General features: G+C 42.4%; 1 protein-coding gene across 1 annotated transcript; it reads right to left on the reverse strand.

Annotated features, from left to right (window-relative positions):
• Positions 1-889: 889 nt before the first annotated feature.
• On the reverse strand, positions 890-1929 carry LOC308609483 (melanoma-associated antigen B17-like; the record flags this gene model as incomplete). Its single annotated transcript, XM_081223131.1, has 1 exon — positions 890-1929. The coding sequence occupies exon 1, from the start codon at positions 1925-1927 to the stop codon at positions 890-892; it is 1038 nt and encodes a 345-aa protein (XP_081079257.1). The 5' UTR covers positions 1928-1929.
• Between the last annotated feature and the right edge of the window lie 18245 nt (positions 1930-20174).

Here is a 20174-nt window from a genome sequence, read left to right on the forward strand (position 1 = left end):
TTTTGGAGTGGTGAGAAGAAAAATGAATTAAAACACGTAAGGTCTGGCTTAGGCTGGGAGGAGTGGAAGAGTGTAGGCTCTAGACGATTCCAGACCAGGGGACTAGACCCAGCAAGGTCCCTTAATCAGTCTTGTGAACTTGAGAAATTTGCAAGTTATTCACCTATAAAGGGAGTCTGCTAAATCCTATCCTGCATGAATGCTGGAATGTTATGTACTACATGTAAAGCAGTGGCATACTCATTAAGAAATATTGGGTTTTTGATGAATGGCAGTTATGATATGATTATTATGAACCCCCAAAATACCACCCTCCCATCAGAGTTTATTTTTAATCCAGTAGGTGGCAGAGAATATGCAGTGCACCAAGACAAAAGAAACAAATACTCACAAATGAGCTAAATCAGTCAAAGTATCTTTTATTTCTACCAAAAGAAAGTTTCAAACAAATAAGGCAAACCATGAATTAAATACCTTTTACTGTGTTTTCTCCATTTTTTGTTTCTAAATATTTTCTGTGGTTGCGTTTCACATTTCCATGAAAATCTCTATTGCACTGCCATGTTTTCTACTTCTGGATCATACAGAAAATATAGATGGTTCATGAATTTCTTTTATATATACCAAAACTGTAACTTTAGAACTGTTTAAACAGCAATAAGTATGCAAGTAATATCATTCACGTATTCGTATTCTTAAAAAACACACTATCTATTACAGGAAAAAACCTAAATAAATCAATCAATAATATATAGAAGTTACTAGTTTAAAACAGGAAGATAAATGAGATCTATACTTTGTTCCCTCCACCCCTACTACTCTGCACTATTTAGGAGCCTGACTGCTCTCTTCCCAAACAAAGTGAGCAGTCTGCCCGCGGCCTCCCTCCCTACATGTGGGAGGAGCTGCGGGCCTCGGCCCTGGAAGGTGCCCTGCCCTCAGCTGCAGCCCTGGCCGCGGCTCTCACTCTCGCTCTCTCTTCCTCATCTTTCAGAGCCTCCTCATAGAGATCTGGGAAGGCACTGGGGACATTACGAACCCTCCTGGTCATAAACTCCAGCACTTCCATCTTGCTGGTTTCAGCATCGGCTCTCGGGCCCCACAGGAACTCATGGCATGGAGGATCGCTGTTGGGCACCTGGCGGTACGTCAGGTAATTCTGCTTCAGGAAATGTATGATGAGCTTCTTGGGCTCCCCAAAGATGAAGTGGCTCCTCCCAGCATACAAACCCAACGCATTGAGGAATTCCCAGAGCTCCTCCTCGGTGGCCCGGTTGCCGTTTGTGAAGATCATGCCCAGGAGAATCATCAGGAGACCGGACGTGGGTATCCCCGAATCATCACTCGAACTTCCCTCGCTGGGGACGGCCAGCTTTCTGATGAGGATGTAGCAGTGACTTTTGACGTCGAGTTCCTTCAGCTCGAGGCCAAAGAGCAGCTCCAGGCACTCAGAAGCTCTCCTGAGGATCTCAGGGAAGTGCTTCTTGTACTTCCTGTTGACAGCCTTCAGCATTGCTGCCTTCAGGATGGGCTCCTTCGTCTTGTACTTATCCAGCAGGAACTGCACCAACTTGCCTTGTTCCTTGGTCAGAGGATCGGTGTAAGTGCTGTGAACGGAAGGTGCTGCCTGGGCGGTACTTGCACTTTTCTCGTCTTGGCTCTGGGCACCCTCTTCAGATCCTGGGCATGAAACCCCTGCACCACGAGAGCTCGTGGCTGGGGCTCCCTGAGGCTCCTGGCGAGTGCCAGCAGCAGGGGAGCTCGGGGGAGTACCCCGAGAAACAGAAGCGGGGGAGGAGGGCGACTCTTCTATCTCTGCCGCCGCCGCCGCCTCAGTGGCCTGGGCACCCTTGAGACTCTGAGTCTCCCCCCGGGCCTGGCGGCGTTTCTCCTGGGCACGGCGCTTGCTCTTCCGGCCTCGAGGCATGATGACACAGGTCAGGGCCAGCAGGCGGGAGTGTGGGCAGGAAGGCAGGCAACGAGGGCACCTGGGGGAGGGACAAGGAGATGCTGTGAGCACCTTCAGCGGGGAGAGTCCTCCCTGGCTTTAACCAAGGCCGCCTCTGCAGGGTCCTTGAGGGCACTGCCCGAGGGCCCACAGGGCTCCTGTTCTCCTGCTCAGCCTGTCCCCTGAGAGCCCTGTGGAGGACGGTCGGGTGAGCCTTGGGGCACAGCCAGCCAGCCCTGCCTGGGCGGTACGGGGGTGACAGTGGGGGCTGGCAGGGGAGGTAGGTCCCCGCGGTTCCCATTCAGAGTCAGGATGACAGTTGTTGGCAAGACTCCCACACCCCCCCACCCCATGCCCTCTGCTGCTCTGAAGTTGACACCACCATCCTCCGTGACACCCAGGAGGAGGAAAGGAGGGAGCGTTCAGCCCACCACCGAAGGGCCCTGGGACCCTCCCTTCTGCTGCCTCGTGGCTGCCCCTTCAGAACAAAGCTCTAACCTCCCTTGGACCTGGCAGAGGAAATTACGGGCAGGCTCGGCCTGACAGTCCTTTCTTGGGAGTTTAAGGGTTGACAGGAGAGGACAGGCCATGTTCTCTCTGGTCCCTTCTCTTCGGGGTGGGTGACTCCCTTAGTCCTCACTCGGGGTCCTCCCTGGACGGCCGGTGCAGCCTGGAGCTCCTCTCTTGCCCCGAGGGCCATCTGCTCGCACCAGTGCCGGCACCTCCCTGAGTCTCACTAGGAGGCAGTGAGGGTGGCCAGGCGGCCACACGTGGCAGAGTTTTACCAAGCCTGCAGCGTGCGGCAGACAGGTCGAGGCCCTGTGGCTGGCGGCCCCACTGGCCCTCACTCAAGGGCTTGGGCTGACTCTTGGCAGTGCTTAGGGACGCGCCTTCTGCTGGCCTGCACCTCCCCTCTCAGACAGCAGCCCTCCCTTCTCCGCGTGTGGCCAGAAGGAAGCGGCTGACAACAGGGGAGGGGTTCTGAGGTGCCCTTGCGACGGGGAGGACGGTCCTCACCCTGACTCCTCCCGTGCCCTGGAAATCCTCCCTCTGCTGACCTGCGGCCAGCCCCTCAGAACAAGGCCCCGTCCTCCCTGGGTCTCCCGCGTCCGTCCGTCCGTCCGCGTTCGCACTGAGGGAGCCCCTCAGTCTTTAGACCTGCCCGGAGGCTCCCAGGCCGACGTCAGGGGCGAGGTCTGCGTGGCCGCCATTTTGGGGTGTGGAGCCCCTCGGTCCCCACAGGGGTCCCGTCCTTCACAGGGCCTGGGACGCTCCCTCAACTGAGGGGACCCAGGGTCCACCAGCCTCAGAGCGAGGCCTTCCTTGCCCGAGACCCCGTGGGGGAAGCGGATGGACTTTGGGCCTAACGGCCAGGCCCGAGCCTCTCGGGCCGAGAGCAGGGCCGGGGTGGGCGAGGCCTGTGTGGCCGCCTCTTTTCAGAGGGAAAGGCGATTGGGGGTGTCGGGGGCGTCCCCGCACTTCTAACTGGGATTACCTCACACTTTGACTCCTGAAGAGACGTGGGATTCCTCCTACGGCTCACCCTCGCCGGACGGCAGCTCTCAACAATGGCGTCGCCCCCACCGCGTGTGTAGGAGGACGTCACATCCGTTCATGCGCATCTGGGCTCCAGGAGCACAGCAGTGGGGGGGCCGGGACGGGGCCGGGCGGGGCAAGGCGGGAAGGGGGTCGGCGGGTGGTTCCAGGGTAGCTTCCCGCAGGCCTGGCACGAGGGCCTTTCGTTGACTCTTGGCAGGTCCTGGGACTTTTCCCTCTGCTGAGCTGAGTCAGCAGGCATCACACCTTGACTCTCATTTCTGTCGGCACCCCCAGCCGGAAGTATCTGGGGGCCTGAGCCTCACAGCCATGCCTGGGTCCCCCGAGACTGACGGTGAGGGCTCTTTGGGGCCCCCTCTTCTATGGTGGATGGTGCTCTCAGTCCTCCCTCAGTGTCTTCTCTTGACTCCCTGTAGGTGCTGGGCTACCTCCTGTCTGCTGACCTGAGGCCAAGGCCGCACATCAAAGACGTCAACTCCCTGAGATGCTGGTGTGAAGCGCAGGCACATCTCATCTGGACACTTCTGCCTGGAGCCTCCCAGAGACGGCTGCTGCAGGTAAGATGAGCTGAGGGGAAAGGAGGCGAGACTCTCTTCTGTGGTTCGGAGCCCGTCGGGTCTCACTCAGGGTCCTCACGTTGACTGCTGGCAGGGCCTGCGATTCCTTCCTTCTCTGGTATGAATCCATCCCTGTCCCCAACCATGCCCCACAGAATCCCAGAGGAGTTAGTGAAGGGGCGCCTTAGCCTGACAGTTCTCACTGTGGTCTCTCTTTGTTGACATCAGGGGCATTGCCCAGAAGTTCAGAAATGAATTTCTGTCCTTTTGTACAAGTACTGTGTTACTTGCTTTTCTCTTTGAGTCCGTGTGTGATAGTCTATTAAGATGATCATTTAAAAAGGCCGGTCGCCATCCACTAACAAAGTTTCAGATGGTTATTTCACAGCCTGTGGACCATACTGCCACAACCAGCCCAATCTTTGGTGTCCCATGCTCCTGGCATGCGGGCTCTGAAATGCTGCCTCAGGTTCCTTCAGTGAAGCAGTAGAGATTCATGGTCCCAGAGCACAGTGGAAGAATCAAGGGCTCAAGTTTAAAGGCTTTTCTCTAATCAATCCTGTCATCTGCCTCTCTTGCAGGCTACAGACCTGTCTCGAATTCAGGGCATCCCCCTACCTGCCCACACTCAGGTTCTAGTTCAGTGGTGACTTATTGTCCCTCAGGGATTATTTAGTTTTGTGTTTTTGCTGTTGTTAATGTTTTTTCTTTATTCCTTCTATAATTTTTCCATGGTTGATTTTGGGTACAGGAAACAGGAGCCCATGTTTGATTGTCATCAGCTGCTATGGATAAGGTACTAAATCTGTAAATGAATTAAGCAAAATCGATATTCTTACAATATCTGTGCTTCACGAGTACACATAACATACTATTCTGGTTGAGACTTCTTTTTCCTACGTCAATCAGGAAATTCTTATTGTTGCCTCCATGTAGATTATATGCATTTTTCTATGGTTTCTTTCTAGGTATGTTTTTCATATTGTTGCTTTTTTCTATGTTGTTTTTTCTTTTTTCTTTTTTTTTTGATTTCTTTTAACATTTTTATTGGAGTATAATTGCTTTACAATGCTGTGTTAGTTTCTGCTTTATAACAAAGTGAATCAGTTATACATATATATATGTCCCCATATCTCTTCCCTTTGCATCTCCCTCCCTCCCACCCTCCCTATCCCACCACTCTGTGTGGTCAGAAAGCACCGAGCTGATCTCCCCATGCTTTGCGGCTGCTTCCCACTAGCTATCTATTTTACATTTCGTAGTGTATATATGTCCATGCCTCTCTCTCGCTTTGTCACAGCTTACCCTTCCCACTCCCCATATCCTCAAGTCCATTCTCTAGTAGGTCTGTGTCTTTATTCCTGTCTTACCCCTAGAGGCTTCGTGATAATTTTTTTCTTAAATTCCATATATATGTTAGCATACAGTATTTGTCTTTCTCTTTCTGACTTACTTCACTCTGTATGACAGACTCTAGGTCTATCCACCTCATTACAAATAGCTCAGTTTCGTTTCTTTTTATGGCTGAGTAATATTCCATTGTATATATGTGCCACATCTTCTTTATCCATTCATGCGATGATGGACACTTAGGTTGTTTCCATCTCCGGGCTATTGTAAATAGAGCTGCAGTGACCATTGTTGTACATGACTCCTTTTGAATTATGGTTTTCTCAGGGTATATGCCCAGTAGTGGGATTGCTGGGTCATATGGTTGTTCTATATTTAGTTTTTTAAGGAACCTCCATACTGTTCTCCATAGTGGCTGTATCAGTTTACATTCCCACCAACAGTGCAGGAGTATTCCCTTTTCTCCACATCCTTTCCAGCATTTATTGTTTGTAGATTTTTTGATGATGGCCATTTTAACAGATGTGAGGTGATACCTCGTAGTTTTGATTTGCATTTCTCTAATGATTAGTGATTTTGAGCATCCTTTCACATGCTTGTTGTCGATGTGTATATCTTCCTTGGAGAAATGTCTATGTAAGTTGTCTGCCCATTTTTGGATTGGGTTGTTTGTTTTTTTGATATTAACCAGCATGAGCTGCTTCTATATTTTGGAGATTAATCCTTGGTCAGTTGCTTCATTTGCAAATGCTTTCTCCCATTCTGAGGGTTGTCCTTTCATCTTTTTTATGGTTTCCTGTGCAATGCAAAAGCTTTTTAGTTTCATTAGGTCACATTTGTTTATTTTTGTCTTTATTTCCCTTTCTCTAGGAAGTGGGTCAAAAAGGATCTTGCTGTGATTTATGTCATAGAGTGTTCTGCCTATATTTTCCTCTAAGAGTTTTATAGTGTCTGGCCTTACATTATGTCTTTAATCCATTTTGAGTTTATTTTTGTGTATGATGTTAGGGAGTGTTCTAATTTCATTCTTTTCCATGTAGCTGTCCAGTTTTCCCAGCACCACTTAACTGAAGAGACTGTCTTTTCTCCACTGTATATTCTTGCCTCCTTTATCAAAGATAAGGTGACCATATGTGCGTGGGTTTATCTCTGGACTTTCTGTCCTGTTTCATTGGTTTGTATTTGTGCTTCTGTGCCAGTTTCATACTGTCTTGACCACTGTCGCTTTGTAGTATAGTCTAAAGTCAGGGAGCGTTATTCCTCCAGCTCCATTTTTCTTTCTCAAGATTGCTTTGGCTATTCGGGGTCTTTTGTGTTTCCATACAAATTATGAAATTTTTTGTTCTAGTTCTGTGAAAAATGCCAGTGGTAGTTTGATAGGGATTGCATTGAATCTGTAGATTGCTTTGGGTAGTAGAGTCATTTTCACAATGTTGATTCTTCTGATCCAAGAACATGGTATATCTCTCCATGTATTTGTATCATCTTTAATTTCTTCCATCAGTGTCTTATAATTTTCTGCATAGAGGTGTTTTGTCTCCTTAGGTAGGTTTATTCTTAGATATTTTTTTCTTTTTGTTGCAATGGTGAAGGGGAGTGTTTTCTTAACTTTCAGATTTTTCATCATTAGTGTATAGGAATACAAGAGATTTCTGTGCATTAATTTTGTATCCTGCTACTTTACCAAATTCATTGATTAGCTCTAGTAGTTTTCTGGTAGCATCTTTAGGATTCTCTATGTAGAATATCATGTCATATCCAAACAGTGACAGTTTTACTTCTTCTTCACCAATTTGGATTCCTTTTATTTCTTCTCTGACTGCTGTGGCTGAAACTTCTAAAACTATGTTGAATAATAGTGGTGAGAGTGGGCAACCTTGTCTTATTCCTGATCTTAGTGGAAATGGTTTCAACTTTTCACCGTTGAGGTTGATGTTGGCTGTGGGTTTGTCATATATGGCGTTTATTATGTTGAGGTAAGTTCACTCTATGCCTACTTTCTGGAGGGTTTTTATCATAAATGGGTGTTGAATTTTGTCAGAAGCTTTTTCTGCATCTATTGAGATGATCATATGGTTTTTATCCTTCAAATTGTTAATATGTTTTTTACATTGATTTGCATATATTGAAGAATCCTTGCATTCCTGGGATAAACCCCATTTGATCATGTTGTGTGATCCTTTTAATGTGCTGTTGGATTCTGTTTGCTAGTATTTTGTTGAGGATTTTTGCATCTATGTTCATCAGCGATATTGGCCTATAGTTTTCTTTTTTTGTGACATTTTTCTCTGGTTTGGTATCTGGGTGATGGTGAACTTGTAGAACAAGTTTGGGAAATTTCTTCCCTCTGCTCTCTTGGAAGAGTTTGAGAAGGATAGGTGTTAGCTCTTCTCTAAATGTTTCATAGAGTTCACCTGTGAAGCCATCTTGTCCTGGGCTCTTGTTTGTTGGAAGATTTTTAATCACAGTTTCAATTTCAGTGCTTGTGATTGATCTTATATTTTCTATTTCTTCCTGGTTCAGTCTCAGAAGGTTGTGCTTTTCTAAGAATTTCTCCATTTCTTCCAGGTTGTCCATTTTTTTGGCATATAGTTGCTTGTAGTAATCTCACATGATTCTTTGTATTTCTGCAGTGTCAGTTGGTATTTCTCCTTTCTCCTTTCTAATTCTACTGATTTGAGTCTTTTCCCTTTTTTTCCTTATAAGTCTGGCTAATGGTTTATCACTTTTGTTTATCTTCTCAACGTACCAGCTTTTAGTTTTCTTGATCTTTGCTCTCGTTTCCTTCATTTCTTTTTCATTTATTTCTGTTCTGATCTTTATGATTTCTTTCCTTCTGTTAACTTTGGGGTTTTTTTTGTTGTTGTTCTTCTTTCTCTAATTGCTTTCAGTGTAAGGTTAGGTTGTTTATTTGAGATTTCTCTTGTTTCTTGAGGTAGCATTGTATTGCTCTAAACTTCCCTCTTAGCACTGCTTTTGCTGCATCCCATAAGCTTTGGGTCATCGTGTTTTCATTGTCATTTGTTTCTAGGTATTTTTTGATTTCCTCTTTGATTTCTTCAGTGATCTCTTGGTTATTAAGTAGTGTGTTGTTTAGCCTCCATGTGTTTGTATTTCTTACGGATTTTTTTCCTGTAATTCACATCTAGTCTCATAGTGTTGTGGTCAGAAAAGATACCTGATACGATTTCAGTTTTCTTAAATTCACCAAGGCTTGATTTGTGACCCAAGATATGATCTATCCTGGAGAATGTTCCAGGAGCACTGGAGAAGAATGTGTGTTCTGTTGTTTTTGGATGGAATGTCCCCTAAATATCAATTAACTCCATCTTGTTTCATGTGTCTTTTAAAGCTTGTGTTTCCTTATTTATTTTCATTTTGGATGATCTGCCCTTTGGTGAATGTGAGGTGGTAAAGTCCCCTACTATTATTGTGTTACTGTAAATTTCCCATTTTATGGCTGTTAGCATTTGTCCTGTATATTGAGTAGCGCCTATGTTGGGTGCATAAATATTTACAGTTGTTATTTCTTCTTCTTGGATTAATCCCTTGATCTTTATATAGTGTCCTGCTTTGTGTCTTGTAATAGTCTTTATTTTAAAGACTATTTTGTCTGATGTGAGAATCGCTACTGCAGCTTTCTTTTGATTTCCATTTGCATGGAATATCTTTTTCCATCCCCTCACTTTCAGTCTGTATGTGTCCCTAGGTCTGAAGTGGGTCTCTTGTAGACAGCATATATATGGGTCTTATTTTTGCATCCGTTCAGCCAGTCTTTATCTTTTGGTTGGCGCATTTAATCCATTTACATTTAAGGTATGTATGGATATGTATGTTCCTATTATCATTTTCTTAATTGTTTTTGGTTCGTTATTGTAGGTCTTTTCCTTCTCTTGTGTTTCCTGCCTAGAAAAGTTCCTTAGCATTTGTTGTAAAGCTGGTTTGGTGGTGCTGAATTCTGTTAGCTTTTTCTTGTCTTTAAACATTTTAATTTCTCCATCGAATTTGAATGAGATCCTTTCTGGGTAGAGTAGTCTTGGTTGTAGGTTCTTCCCTTTCATCACTTTAAATATGTCCTGCCACACCTTTATGGCTTGCAGAGTTTCTGCTGAAAGTTCAGGTGTTAACCTTATGGGGGTTCCCTTGTATGTTATTTGTTGCTTTTCCCTTGCTGCTTTTAATATTTTTTCTTTGTATTTAATTTTTGATAGTTTGAATAATTATGTGTCTTGGCATGTTTCTCCTTAGATTTATCCTGTATGGGACTCTCTGTGCTTTCTGGCCTTGATTGACTATTTTCCTTTCCCATATTAGGGAAGTTTCGACTATAATCCTGCAAATACTTTCTCAGTCCCTTTCTTTTTCTCTTCTTCTTCTGGGACCCCTATAATTTGAATGTTGGTGGGTTTAATGTTGTCCCAGAGGTCTGTGAGACTGTTGTCAATTCTTTTCATTCTTTTTTTCTTTATTTTGCTCTGTGGTAGTTATTTCCACTATTTCATCTTCCAGGTCACTTATCCGTTCTTCTGCCTCAGTTACTCTGCTACTGATTCCTTCTAGAGAATTTTTAAATTCTTTTATTGTGTTGTTCATCATTCTTTGTGTGCTCTTCAGTTCTTCTAGGTCCTTGTTAAACGTTTCTTGTATTTTCTCCATTCTATTTCCAAGATTTTGGATCATCTTTAGTGTCATTACTCTGAATTCTTTTTCACATAGACTGCCTATTTCCTCTTCATTTGTTTGTCCTGGTGGTTTTTTACCTTGGTCCTTCATCTGCTGTGTATTTCTCTTTCTTCTCATTTTGCTTAACTTACAGTGTTTGGGGTCTCCTTTTCACCAGCTGTAGGTTCTTAATTTCCGTTGTTTTTGGTGTCTGCCCCCAGTGGGTAAGCTTGGTTCAGTGGGTTGTGTAGGTTTCCTGGTGGAGGGGACTAGTGCCTGTGTTCTGGTGGATGAGTTTGGATCTTGTCTTTCTGGTGGGCAGGACCACGTCTGGTGGTGTGTTTGGGATGTCTGTGACCTTTCTATGATTTTAGGCAGCCTCTCTGCTAATGGGTGCGTTTGTGTTCTTGTCTTGATAGTTGTTTGGCACGGGGTGTCCAGCACTGGAGCTTGCTGGTCGTTGAGTGGAGCTGAGTCTTAGTGTTGAGACAGAGATCTCTGGGAGACATTTTGCCGTTTGATATTATGAGGGGCCAGGAGGTTTCTGGTGGACCGATGTCCTGAACTTGGCTCTCCCAACTCAGAGGCTCAGGCCTGACACCCAGCCAGAGCACCAAGACCCTGTCAGCCACATTGCTCAGAAGAAAAGGGAGAAAAAAAATGAAGAAAAATAAAATAGTTATTAAACTAAAAAAGTATTACAGTGAAACATTAAAAAGTAATAAAAAAGAGAAGAGAGCAACCAAACCAATAAAGAAATCCAGCAATGATAACAAGCGCTAAAAACTATACTAAAAATAAATGGACAGAGAGAACCCTAGGACAAATCGTAAAAGTGAACCTATACAGACAAAATCACACAAAGAGGAATACATGTACACACCACAAAAAGAGAAAATAAAATATATATATATAAAAAGAAAAAGGAAGAGAGCCACCAAATCAATAAACAGATCTAACAACGATAATCTCTAAATACTAAAAAGATCAACATAAAATAGAAACAAATTAGATGCAGAAAGCACACCTCCAGTCTACAGTTGCTCCCAAAGTCCACCTCCTCAATTTTGGAATGATTCTTTGTCTATTCAGGTATTCCACAGATGCAGGGTACATCATGTTGATTGTGGAGAGTTAATCCGCTGCTCCTGAGGCCGCTGGGAGAGGTTTCCCTTTCTCTTCTTTGTTCGCACAGCTCCCAGGGTTCAGCTTTGGATTTGACCCCACCTCTGCATGTAGGTCACCATCTGGCTTCTGTTCGTCCCCCAGACAGGAGGGGGTTAAAGGAGCAGCTGATTCGGGGGCTCTGGCTCAGTCAGCCTGGGGGGAGGGAGGGGTGTGGAATGCGGGGTGAGCCTGTGGCGGCAGAGGCTGGTGTGATGTTGCAACAGCCTGAGGCGTGCCTTGTGTTCTCCTGGGGAAGTTGTCCCTGGATCACAGGACCCTGGCAGTGATGGGCTGCACAGGCTCCCAGGAGGGGAGGTATGGATAGTGACCTGTGCTTGCACACAGGATTCTTGGTGGCTGCAGCAGCAGCATTAGTGTTTCATGCCCGTCTCTGGTGTCCTTGCTGATAGCCATGGCTTGCGCCCATCTCTGGAGCTCATTTACGTGGTGTTCTGAATCCGCACTCCCCATGCACCCCGAAACAATGGTCTCTTCACTCTTAGGCAGTTCCAGACTTTTTCCTGGACTCTGTCCCGGCTAGCTGCGGTGCACTAGCCCCTTTCAGGCTGTGTTCACGCAGCCAACCCCAGTCCTCTCCCTGGGATCTGACCTCTGAAGCCTGAGCTTCAGCTCCCAGCCGCCACTCGCCCAGGCGGGTGAGCAGACAAGCCTCTCGGGCTGGTGAGTGCTGGTGAGCACCGGCCCTCTGTGCAGGAATCTCCCCGCTTTGCCCTCCGCACCCCTGTTGCTGCGCTCTCCTCCGTGGCTCCGAAGCTTCCCCCTCCGCCACCCACAGTCTCCGCCTGCGAAGGGGCTTCCTAGTGTGTGGAAACCTTTCCTCCTTCACAGCTCCCTCCCACTGGTGCAGGTCCCATCCCTATTCTTTTGTCTCTGTTTATCCTTTTTAATTTTGCCCTACCCAGGTACATGGGGAGTTTCTTGCCTTCTGGGAAGTCTGAGGTCTTCTGCCAGCGTTCAGTAGGTGTTCTGTAGGGGCTGTTCCATAGGTAGATGTATTTTGAATCTATTTGTGGGGAGGAAGGTGATCTCCACGTCTTACTCCTCTGCCATCTTGAAGGTCCTCCTGACTAATAAACTTAAGTTGTTGATAACTTCTTATGCCTCTTCTCTGTAGGTTTTAATAAGGTTAATTGAGAAAAGTGTCTCTTGTACAGGTACCAAGTTGCCTGGTAAACTCTGGCCAATCCTGCTAAATGGAGGACATTCTTAGGCCTGTTCTTCCTATTGCAAGGTGTGAATATATAATTCCAAATATTTTATTTTTTCACCCATATTGAGTAACTTTCTTGAACAAATATTTTCCCAAGGCAAAACTTAACAAATAAGTTGCTTGTATATATGATGTTTAAAAAATATTTCACTGGATTGAAATGCCACACAATCATGTTCTTTCAACTTCTCTCCTTTTCAGAACAGAATATAAATTTTTTCAGTTAGAAATATGAGCTCCGTCAAAATATCCTTCCAACACATCTAGATTTCTAGGCACAGTTATAAAATTTCAAAATGAGATGTTATACTTCTTTAAAGTTCTCATAATTAAATTTCATCTGCTTCTCCCTTGCTTTTATCTATTTAAGAAAAGTTATATATACTCAAGGTGTACAACATGATAATTTGATATACCTAGTGAAATGATTACTAAATCAAGCTAATTAACATATCTCCTCACATAGTTCCATTAGTGTGTGTGATGAGAGCACCTGAAATGTACATTTTTAACAAATTTCCAGTCTTCATTACAGTATTTGTAACTATAGGCATCTTGCCCAACATCCATCTCTAGACTTACTCATACTATGTAACTACAACTTTCTACCCCTTGACTAACATCTCCCCATTTCTCCCACCTCCCCACTCCTGGTAACCACCATTCTACCTTCTACTCTCTGTTTCTGTGTATTCTACTTTTTAGGTTCCACATATCAGTGAGATCATGCAGGGTCTTTTATTGTTGTTATTGTTTGTTTTGTCTTTCTGTCTGGCTTATTTCACTTAGCATAGTGACCTCCAGTTTCACCCATGTTGTTGCAAATGGCAGGATCTCCTTTTTTTAAGGCTGAATCATATTCTAATAATATACACTAATATACATGCATACACACATTCCATTTTTATTCATTCTTCTATCAACAGATACTTAGGTTGTTTCCATATCTTGGCTATTATGAATAATACTGCAATGAACATGGGAGCACAGATATCTCTTCAAGGCACTGACTTCATTTCCTTTGCTTATGTACCAGAAGTAGGATTACTGAATTATATGGTAGTTCTATTTTTAGTTTTGTTGAGAAACCTCCATTGTGTTTTCCATAATGGCTGTACCAATTTCCATTCCCACCAAGAGTGTATAAGGGCTCTGATTTCCCCATATCCTCAGGAACATTTGTTATCTCTTGTCTTTTTGGTAATATACATTGTATCAAGTCTGAGGTGATATCTCATGTGGTTTTGATTTGCATTTCCCTGATGATTAGTGATGTTGAGCATCTTGTCATATACCTGTTAGTTATTTGTTTATCTTCTTTGAAAAAATGTCTATTCAGGTCCACTGACCATGTTTTAATTGGGTTCTTTGTTTTTTGCTTTTGAGTAATAGGAGATCCTTAGATACTTTGGATATTAACCCCTTATCAGATATACGGTTTACAAATATTTTCTCCCAATTTATAGGTTGCCTTTTCATTTTATTGTTTCCTTTGCTATGTAAAAACATTTACTTTGATGTAGTCTCGCTTGTTTAGTTTTGCTTTTGTTGCCTGAGGTTTTGGTGTCATTATAATAATTCCTTTTTTATATGCTTTGTTTTTAATACTTGCAGTTTGTAACTGAAGTTCTTTGTTGCTCCATTTTGTGACTACTTTGATTAAAGCTTTCCTACTGGTTTTGGACAAAGTGCAACTAAATTTTAGAATCATTTAGAAAATTGTTGCATTGACAATATATATGGTCAATTGATTTTCTACAATGATACGTGAACAATTGGATGTCCATGTCCAAAAAAAAAAAGAGGGAGAGAACACCCATCCATACCTAGCACTACATATAAATATTAATTGAAAATGGACCCTAGAGATAAATGTAAACCCCCAATTATGAAACTTAAAGAAGAAAACATAGGAGAAAATTTTAATTGCCTGGGATTATCAAAGATTTCTTATATACAACACCAAAAGCATAATGCATAAGAGAGAAAAAGAAAAATTGGACTTCACAAATGAAGAACTTCTGCTCTTTGAAAGACATTGTTAAGAGGATGAAAATAGAAATGATACTTCTCAAAAATGAGTTTTATCCATGATACATGTAAAAGAACATGTACACTTGTATGAATACACATGCATGAATATACACATATATACAAACTCAAATAACTGAAAGAAAGCAAACAACCCAGTGAAATAAAATGAACAAAAGAGTGAAAAAGTACTCCTCCAAAGAAGATAAATGGATGGTAAAGATATATGTGTGTTTAATCATTAATCATTAGGGAAATAAAAATAAAACTACAGTGAGATATCACTGAACATGTTTTAGAATATCTAAAATTTAAAAGTCTGACCATACCAGGTATTGGCAAGAATATGCAACTAAAGGAAGTTTTTCCAAACATTTTTATTTTATATTGGAGTATAGTTGATTCACAATGTTTAGTTTCAGGTGTACAGCATAGTGATTCAGTTATACATACACGTGTATCTATCCTTTTTCCATTTAGGTTATTACAGAGTATTGAGCAGAGTTCCCTGTACCATACAGTAGGTCCTTGTTGGTTTTCTATTTTAAATATAGCAGTGTGTACATGCCAATCCCAAACTGCCAATCTATCCCTCACCCCACCCTTCACCCCCCAACTCCAGTAACCATAAGTTCATTCTCTATATCTGTGAGTCTGTTTCTGTTTTGTAAATAAGTTGATGTGTATCATTTTTTTAGCTTCTGCATATAAGCGATATCATATAATATTTGTCTTTCTCTGTCCAACTTATTTCACTTAGTATGATAATCTGCAGGTCCATCCATGTTGCTGCAAATGGCATTATTTCATTATTTTTAATGGGTGAGTAATATTCCATTGTATATACGTACCCCATCTTTACCCATTCATTTTTTGGGGGGTGGGTACGCAGGCCTCTCACCATTGTGGCCTCTCCCACTGTGGAGCACAGGCTCCAGAGGCACAGGCTCAGTGGCCATGGCTCACGGGCCCAGCCGCTCCGCGGCACGTGGGATCCTCCCAGACCGGGGCACGAACCCGTGTCCCCTGCATCGGCAGGCAGACTCTCAACCACTGTGCCACAAGGGAAGCCCTACCCATTCATGTTTTGATGGACATTTAGGTTGCTTCTGTGTCTTGGCTATTGTAAACAGTGTTGCAATGAGCATTGGGGTGCATGTATTCTTTAGAACCATGTTTTTCTCCAGATATATGCCCAGGAGTGGGATTGCAGGATCATACGGTAGCTCTATTTTTAGTTTCTTAAGGAACCTCCATACTGTTCTCCATAGTGGCTGTACCAATTCACATTCCCACCGACAGTGTAGGAGGGTTCCCTTTTCTCCACACCCTCTCCAGCATTTATTGTTTGTAGACTTTTTGATGATGGCCATTCTGACTGGTGTGAGATGACACCTCACTGTAGTTTTGCTTTGCATTTCTCTAATAATTAGTGATGTTGAGCATCTTTTTATGTGTTTGTGGGTCAGCTGTATGTCTTCTTTTAAGAAATGTCTATTTAGGTCTTCTGCCCATTTTTTGATTGGGTTGTTTGTTTTTTTTGATATTGAGCTGTATGAGTTGTTTGTAAATTTTGCAGATTAATCCCTTGTTGGTTGCATTGTTTGCAAATATTTTCTCTCATTCTGTAAGTTGTCTTTTCATTTTGTATGTGGTTTCCTTTGCTGTGCAAAAGCTTTTGAGTTAATTAGGTCCCACTTGTTTATTTGTGCTTTTATTTCCATTATGCTAGGAGACAGATTGAGAAAGATATTGCTGCAATTTATGTGAAAGAGTGTTCTGCCTATGTTTTCCTCTTAGAGTATTATAGTATCTGGTCTTACATTTAGATGATTAATCCATTTTGAGTTTATTTCTGTGTATGGTGTAAAACAGTGTTCTAATTTCATTTGTTTTCCATGTAGCTGTTTAGTTTTTCCAGCACCACTTACTGAAGAAACTGTCTTTTCTCCACTGTATAGTCTTGCCTCCTTTGTTGTAGATTAATTCACCATAGGTGCATGTGTTTATTTCTGGGCTTTCTCTCCTGTTCCATTGACCTATATTTCTGTTTTTGTGCCAGAACCATACTGCTTTGACTACTGTAGCTTTGTAGTATGGTCTGATGTCAGGGAGCCTGATTCCTGCAGCTCTGTTTTTCTTTCTCAAGATTGCTCTGGCTATTCAGGGTCTTTTGTGTCTCCATACAAATTTTAAGATTTTTTTTGTTCTAGGTCTCTGAAAAATGCTATTGGTAATTTGATAGGGTTTGCATTGAATCTGTAGATTCCCTTGGGTAGTACAGTCATTTTGACAATATTGATTCTTCCAATCCAAGAGCATGGTATATCTTTCCATCTGTTTGTGTCATCTTTGATTTTTTTCATCAGCACCTTATAGTTTTTGGAGTACAGGTCTTTTGCTTCCTTAGGTAGGTTTATTTCTAGGTAGTTTATTCTTTTTGATGTGCTGGTAAATGGGATTGTTCCTTTAGCTTCTCTGTCTGGTCTTTTGTTGTTAGCGTATAGAAGTGCAACAGATTTCTGTGTATGAATTTTGTATCCTGCGACTTTACTGAATTCATTGATGAACTCTAGTAGTTTTCTGGTGGCATCTTAAGGATTTTCTGCAAACAGTGACAATTTTACTTCTTTTCCAATTTGGATTCCCTTCATTTCTTTTTCTTCTCTGATTGCTGTGGCTAGGACTTCCAAAACTATGTTGAGTAAAATTGGCAAGAGTGCACATCCTTGTCTCGTTCTTTATCTTAGAAGAAATACTTTCAGCTTTTCAGTGTTGAGTATGTTGTTAGCTGTAGGTTTGTCATATATGGCCTTTATTATGTTGAGGTATGTTCCCTCTATGCCCACTTTCTGAAGAGTTTTTATCATAAATGGGTGTTGAATTTTGTCAAAAGTTTTTTCTGCATCTATTGAGATGATCATATGGTTTCTATTCTTCAGTTTATTGATGTGGTGTATCACAGTGATTGATTTGCAGATATTGAAAAATCCTTGCATCCCTGGGATAAATCCCACTTGATCATGGTGTGTGATCCCTTTAATGTATTGTTTGATCTGGATTGCTAGTGTTTTGTTGAGTTTTGCTTCTGTGTTCATCAGTGATGTTGTCCTGCAATTTTCTTTTTTGTGGTATTTTTGTCTCGTTTTGGTATCAGGGCGATGGTGGCCTCATAGAATGAGTTTGGGAGTATTCCTCCCTCTGTAATGTTTGGGAATGATTTCAGAAGGATAGGTGTTAACACTTCTCTAAATGTTTGATATAATTCACCTCTGAAGCCATTTGGTCCTGGACTTTTTTTTGTTGGGAATTTTCAAATCACAGTTCCAATTTCAGTACTTGTGATTGGTCTGTTCATATTTTCTATTTCTTACTGGTTCAGTCTTGAGAGGCTGTACCTTTCTAAGAATTTGTTCATTTCATCTAAGTTGTCCATTTTTTTGGCATGTAGTTGCTTGTAGTAGTCTCTCATGATCCTTTGTATTTCTGTGGTGTCAGTTGTTACTTCTCCTTTTTCATTTCTAATTCTACTGATTTGAGTCTTCTCCCTTTTTTTCTTGATGAGTCTGGCTAATGGTTTATCAATTTTGTTTATTTTCTCAAAGAACCAGCTTTTGGTTTCATCTATCTTTTCTATTGTTTTCTTCATCTCATTTCACTTATTTCTGCTCTGATCTTTATGATTTCTTTCCTTCTACTAACTTTGAGTTTTGTTTGTTTTTCTTTCTCTAGTTGCTTTAGGTGTAAGGTTAGGTTGTTTGAGATTTTTCTTGTTTCCTGAGGTAAGATCGAGTGCTATAAACTTTCCTCTTAGAACTACTTTTGCTGCATCCCATAGGTTTTGGATCGTCGTCCTTTCATTTTCATTTGTCTCTGGGTATTTTTTGATTTCCTCTTTGATTTCTTCAGTGATGATCCATTGGCTGTTTAGTAGCATATTGTTTATCCTCCAGGTGTTTGTGTTTTTTACCATTTTTTTCTTATAGTTAATCTCGAATCTCATAGCATTGTGATCAGAAAAGATGCTTAATGTGATTTCAATTTTCTTAAATTTACCAAGGCTTGCTTGTGGCTCAGCATGTGATCAGTCCTGGAGAATGTTCCGCGTGCACTTGAGAAAAATGTGTGTTCTGCTGCTTTTGGATGGAATGCTCTATAAGTATCAATTAAATCCATCTGGTCTAATGTGTCATTTAAGGCCTGTGTTTCCTTACTGATTTTCTGTTTGGATGATCTGCCCATTGATGAAACTGGGGTGTTAAAGTCCCCCACTATTATTGTATTACTGTTGTTTTCTCCTTTTTTGGCTGTTAGTATTTCCCTTATATATTGAGGTGCTCCTGTGTTGGCTGCATATATATTTACAATTGTTGTAGCTTCTTCTTGGATTGCTCCCTTGATCATTATGTAGTGTCCTTCTTTGTCTTTTGTAACAGTCTTTATTTTAAAGTCTACTTTGTCTGATATGAGTGTTGCTCCTTCAGCTTTCCTTTGATTTCCATTTGCATGGAATACCTTTTTCCATCCCCTCACTTTCAGTGTGTAATTGTCCCTATATCTGAAGTGGGTCTCTTGTAAACAGCATATATACAGGTCATATTTTTGTATCCATTCAGCCAGTCTATGTCTTTTGGTTGGAGCATTTAATCTGTTTATGTTTAAGGTAATCATGGATATGTATGTCCTTACTGCCATTTTGTTTATTGTTTTGGATTTGTTTTTGCAGGTGTTTTTTCTTCCCTTCCTCTTTTGTTCTCTTCTTTTGTGATTTGATGACTAACTTTAGTGTTGTGTTTGGATTCCTTTTTCTTTTTTTTGTGTGTATCTATTGTAGATTTTCTGTTTGCAGTTACCATGAGGTTTTGATATCGCAGACTGTATATAAACAAGATTGTTTTAAGTTGCTGGTCTTTGAATTTCAAATGCATTTCCAATATCCTGCATTTGTGCTCTCCTCTTCTCACATTTGCTAGTTTTGATATCATATTGTATGCAGATGATTTCCTACCTTTACTGTATGCTTGCCTTTACTGGTGAGCTTCCCCATTCATAATTTTCTTATTTCTAGTTGTGGCCTTTTCTTGTCTCGTAAAGAGAAGTTCCTTTAGCATTTGTTGCAAAGCTGGTGGACTCCTAGAGGGCTCACGCAAATGCGTACTCTCCAGAGCTACCACCACCAGTGTCCTTGTCCCCACAGTGAGCCATACCCACGCCCCCGCCTCCACAGGGGACCCTCCAATACTAGCAGGTAAGTCTGTCCCAGACTCTTACGAGGTCATCGCTTTTTTCCCTGGGTCCTGGTGTGCACGAGGCCCTATGTGCTCCGTCCAAGAGTGGAGTTTCTGTTTCCCCATCCTGTGGAACTCCTGCGATCAAACTCTGCTGGGCTTCAAAGCCAGATTCTCTGGGGGCTTCTCCTCCTGTTGCCAGACCCCCAGGCTGGGGAGCCTGACATGGGGCTCAGAACTTTGGTCCCATGTGGGAGAACTTTTGTGGTATAATTATTTTCCAGTTTGTGGGTTGCCTACCAGCGTGTATGAGATCTGATTTTATCGTGATTGTGCCCCTCCTCCCATCTTGTTGTGGCTTCTTCTTCACTTTGGGTGTAGGGTATGCTTTTTGGTAGGTTCCAGCATTTTTTTTTGACAGTTGTTCAGCAGTTAGTTGTTAT

Source organism: Mesoplodon bidens, assembly GCF_964165515.1.
Source record: "Mesoplodon bidens genome assembly, chromosome: X".
NCBI classification, from domain to species: Eukaryota; Metazoa; Chordata; class Mammalia; order Artiodactyla; family Ziphiidae; genus Mesoplodon; species Mesoplodon bidens.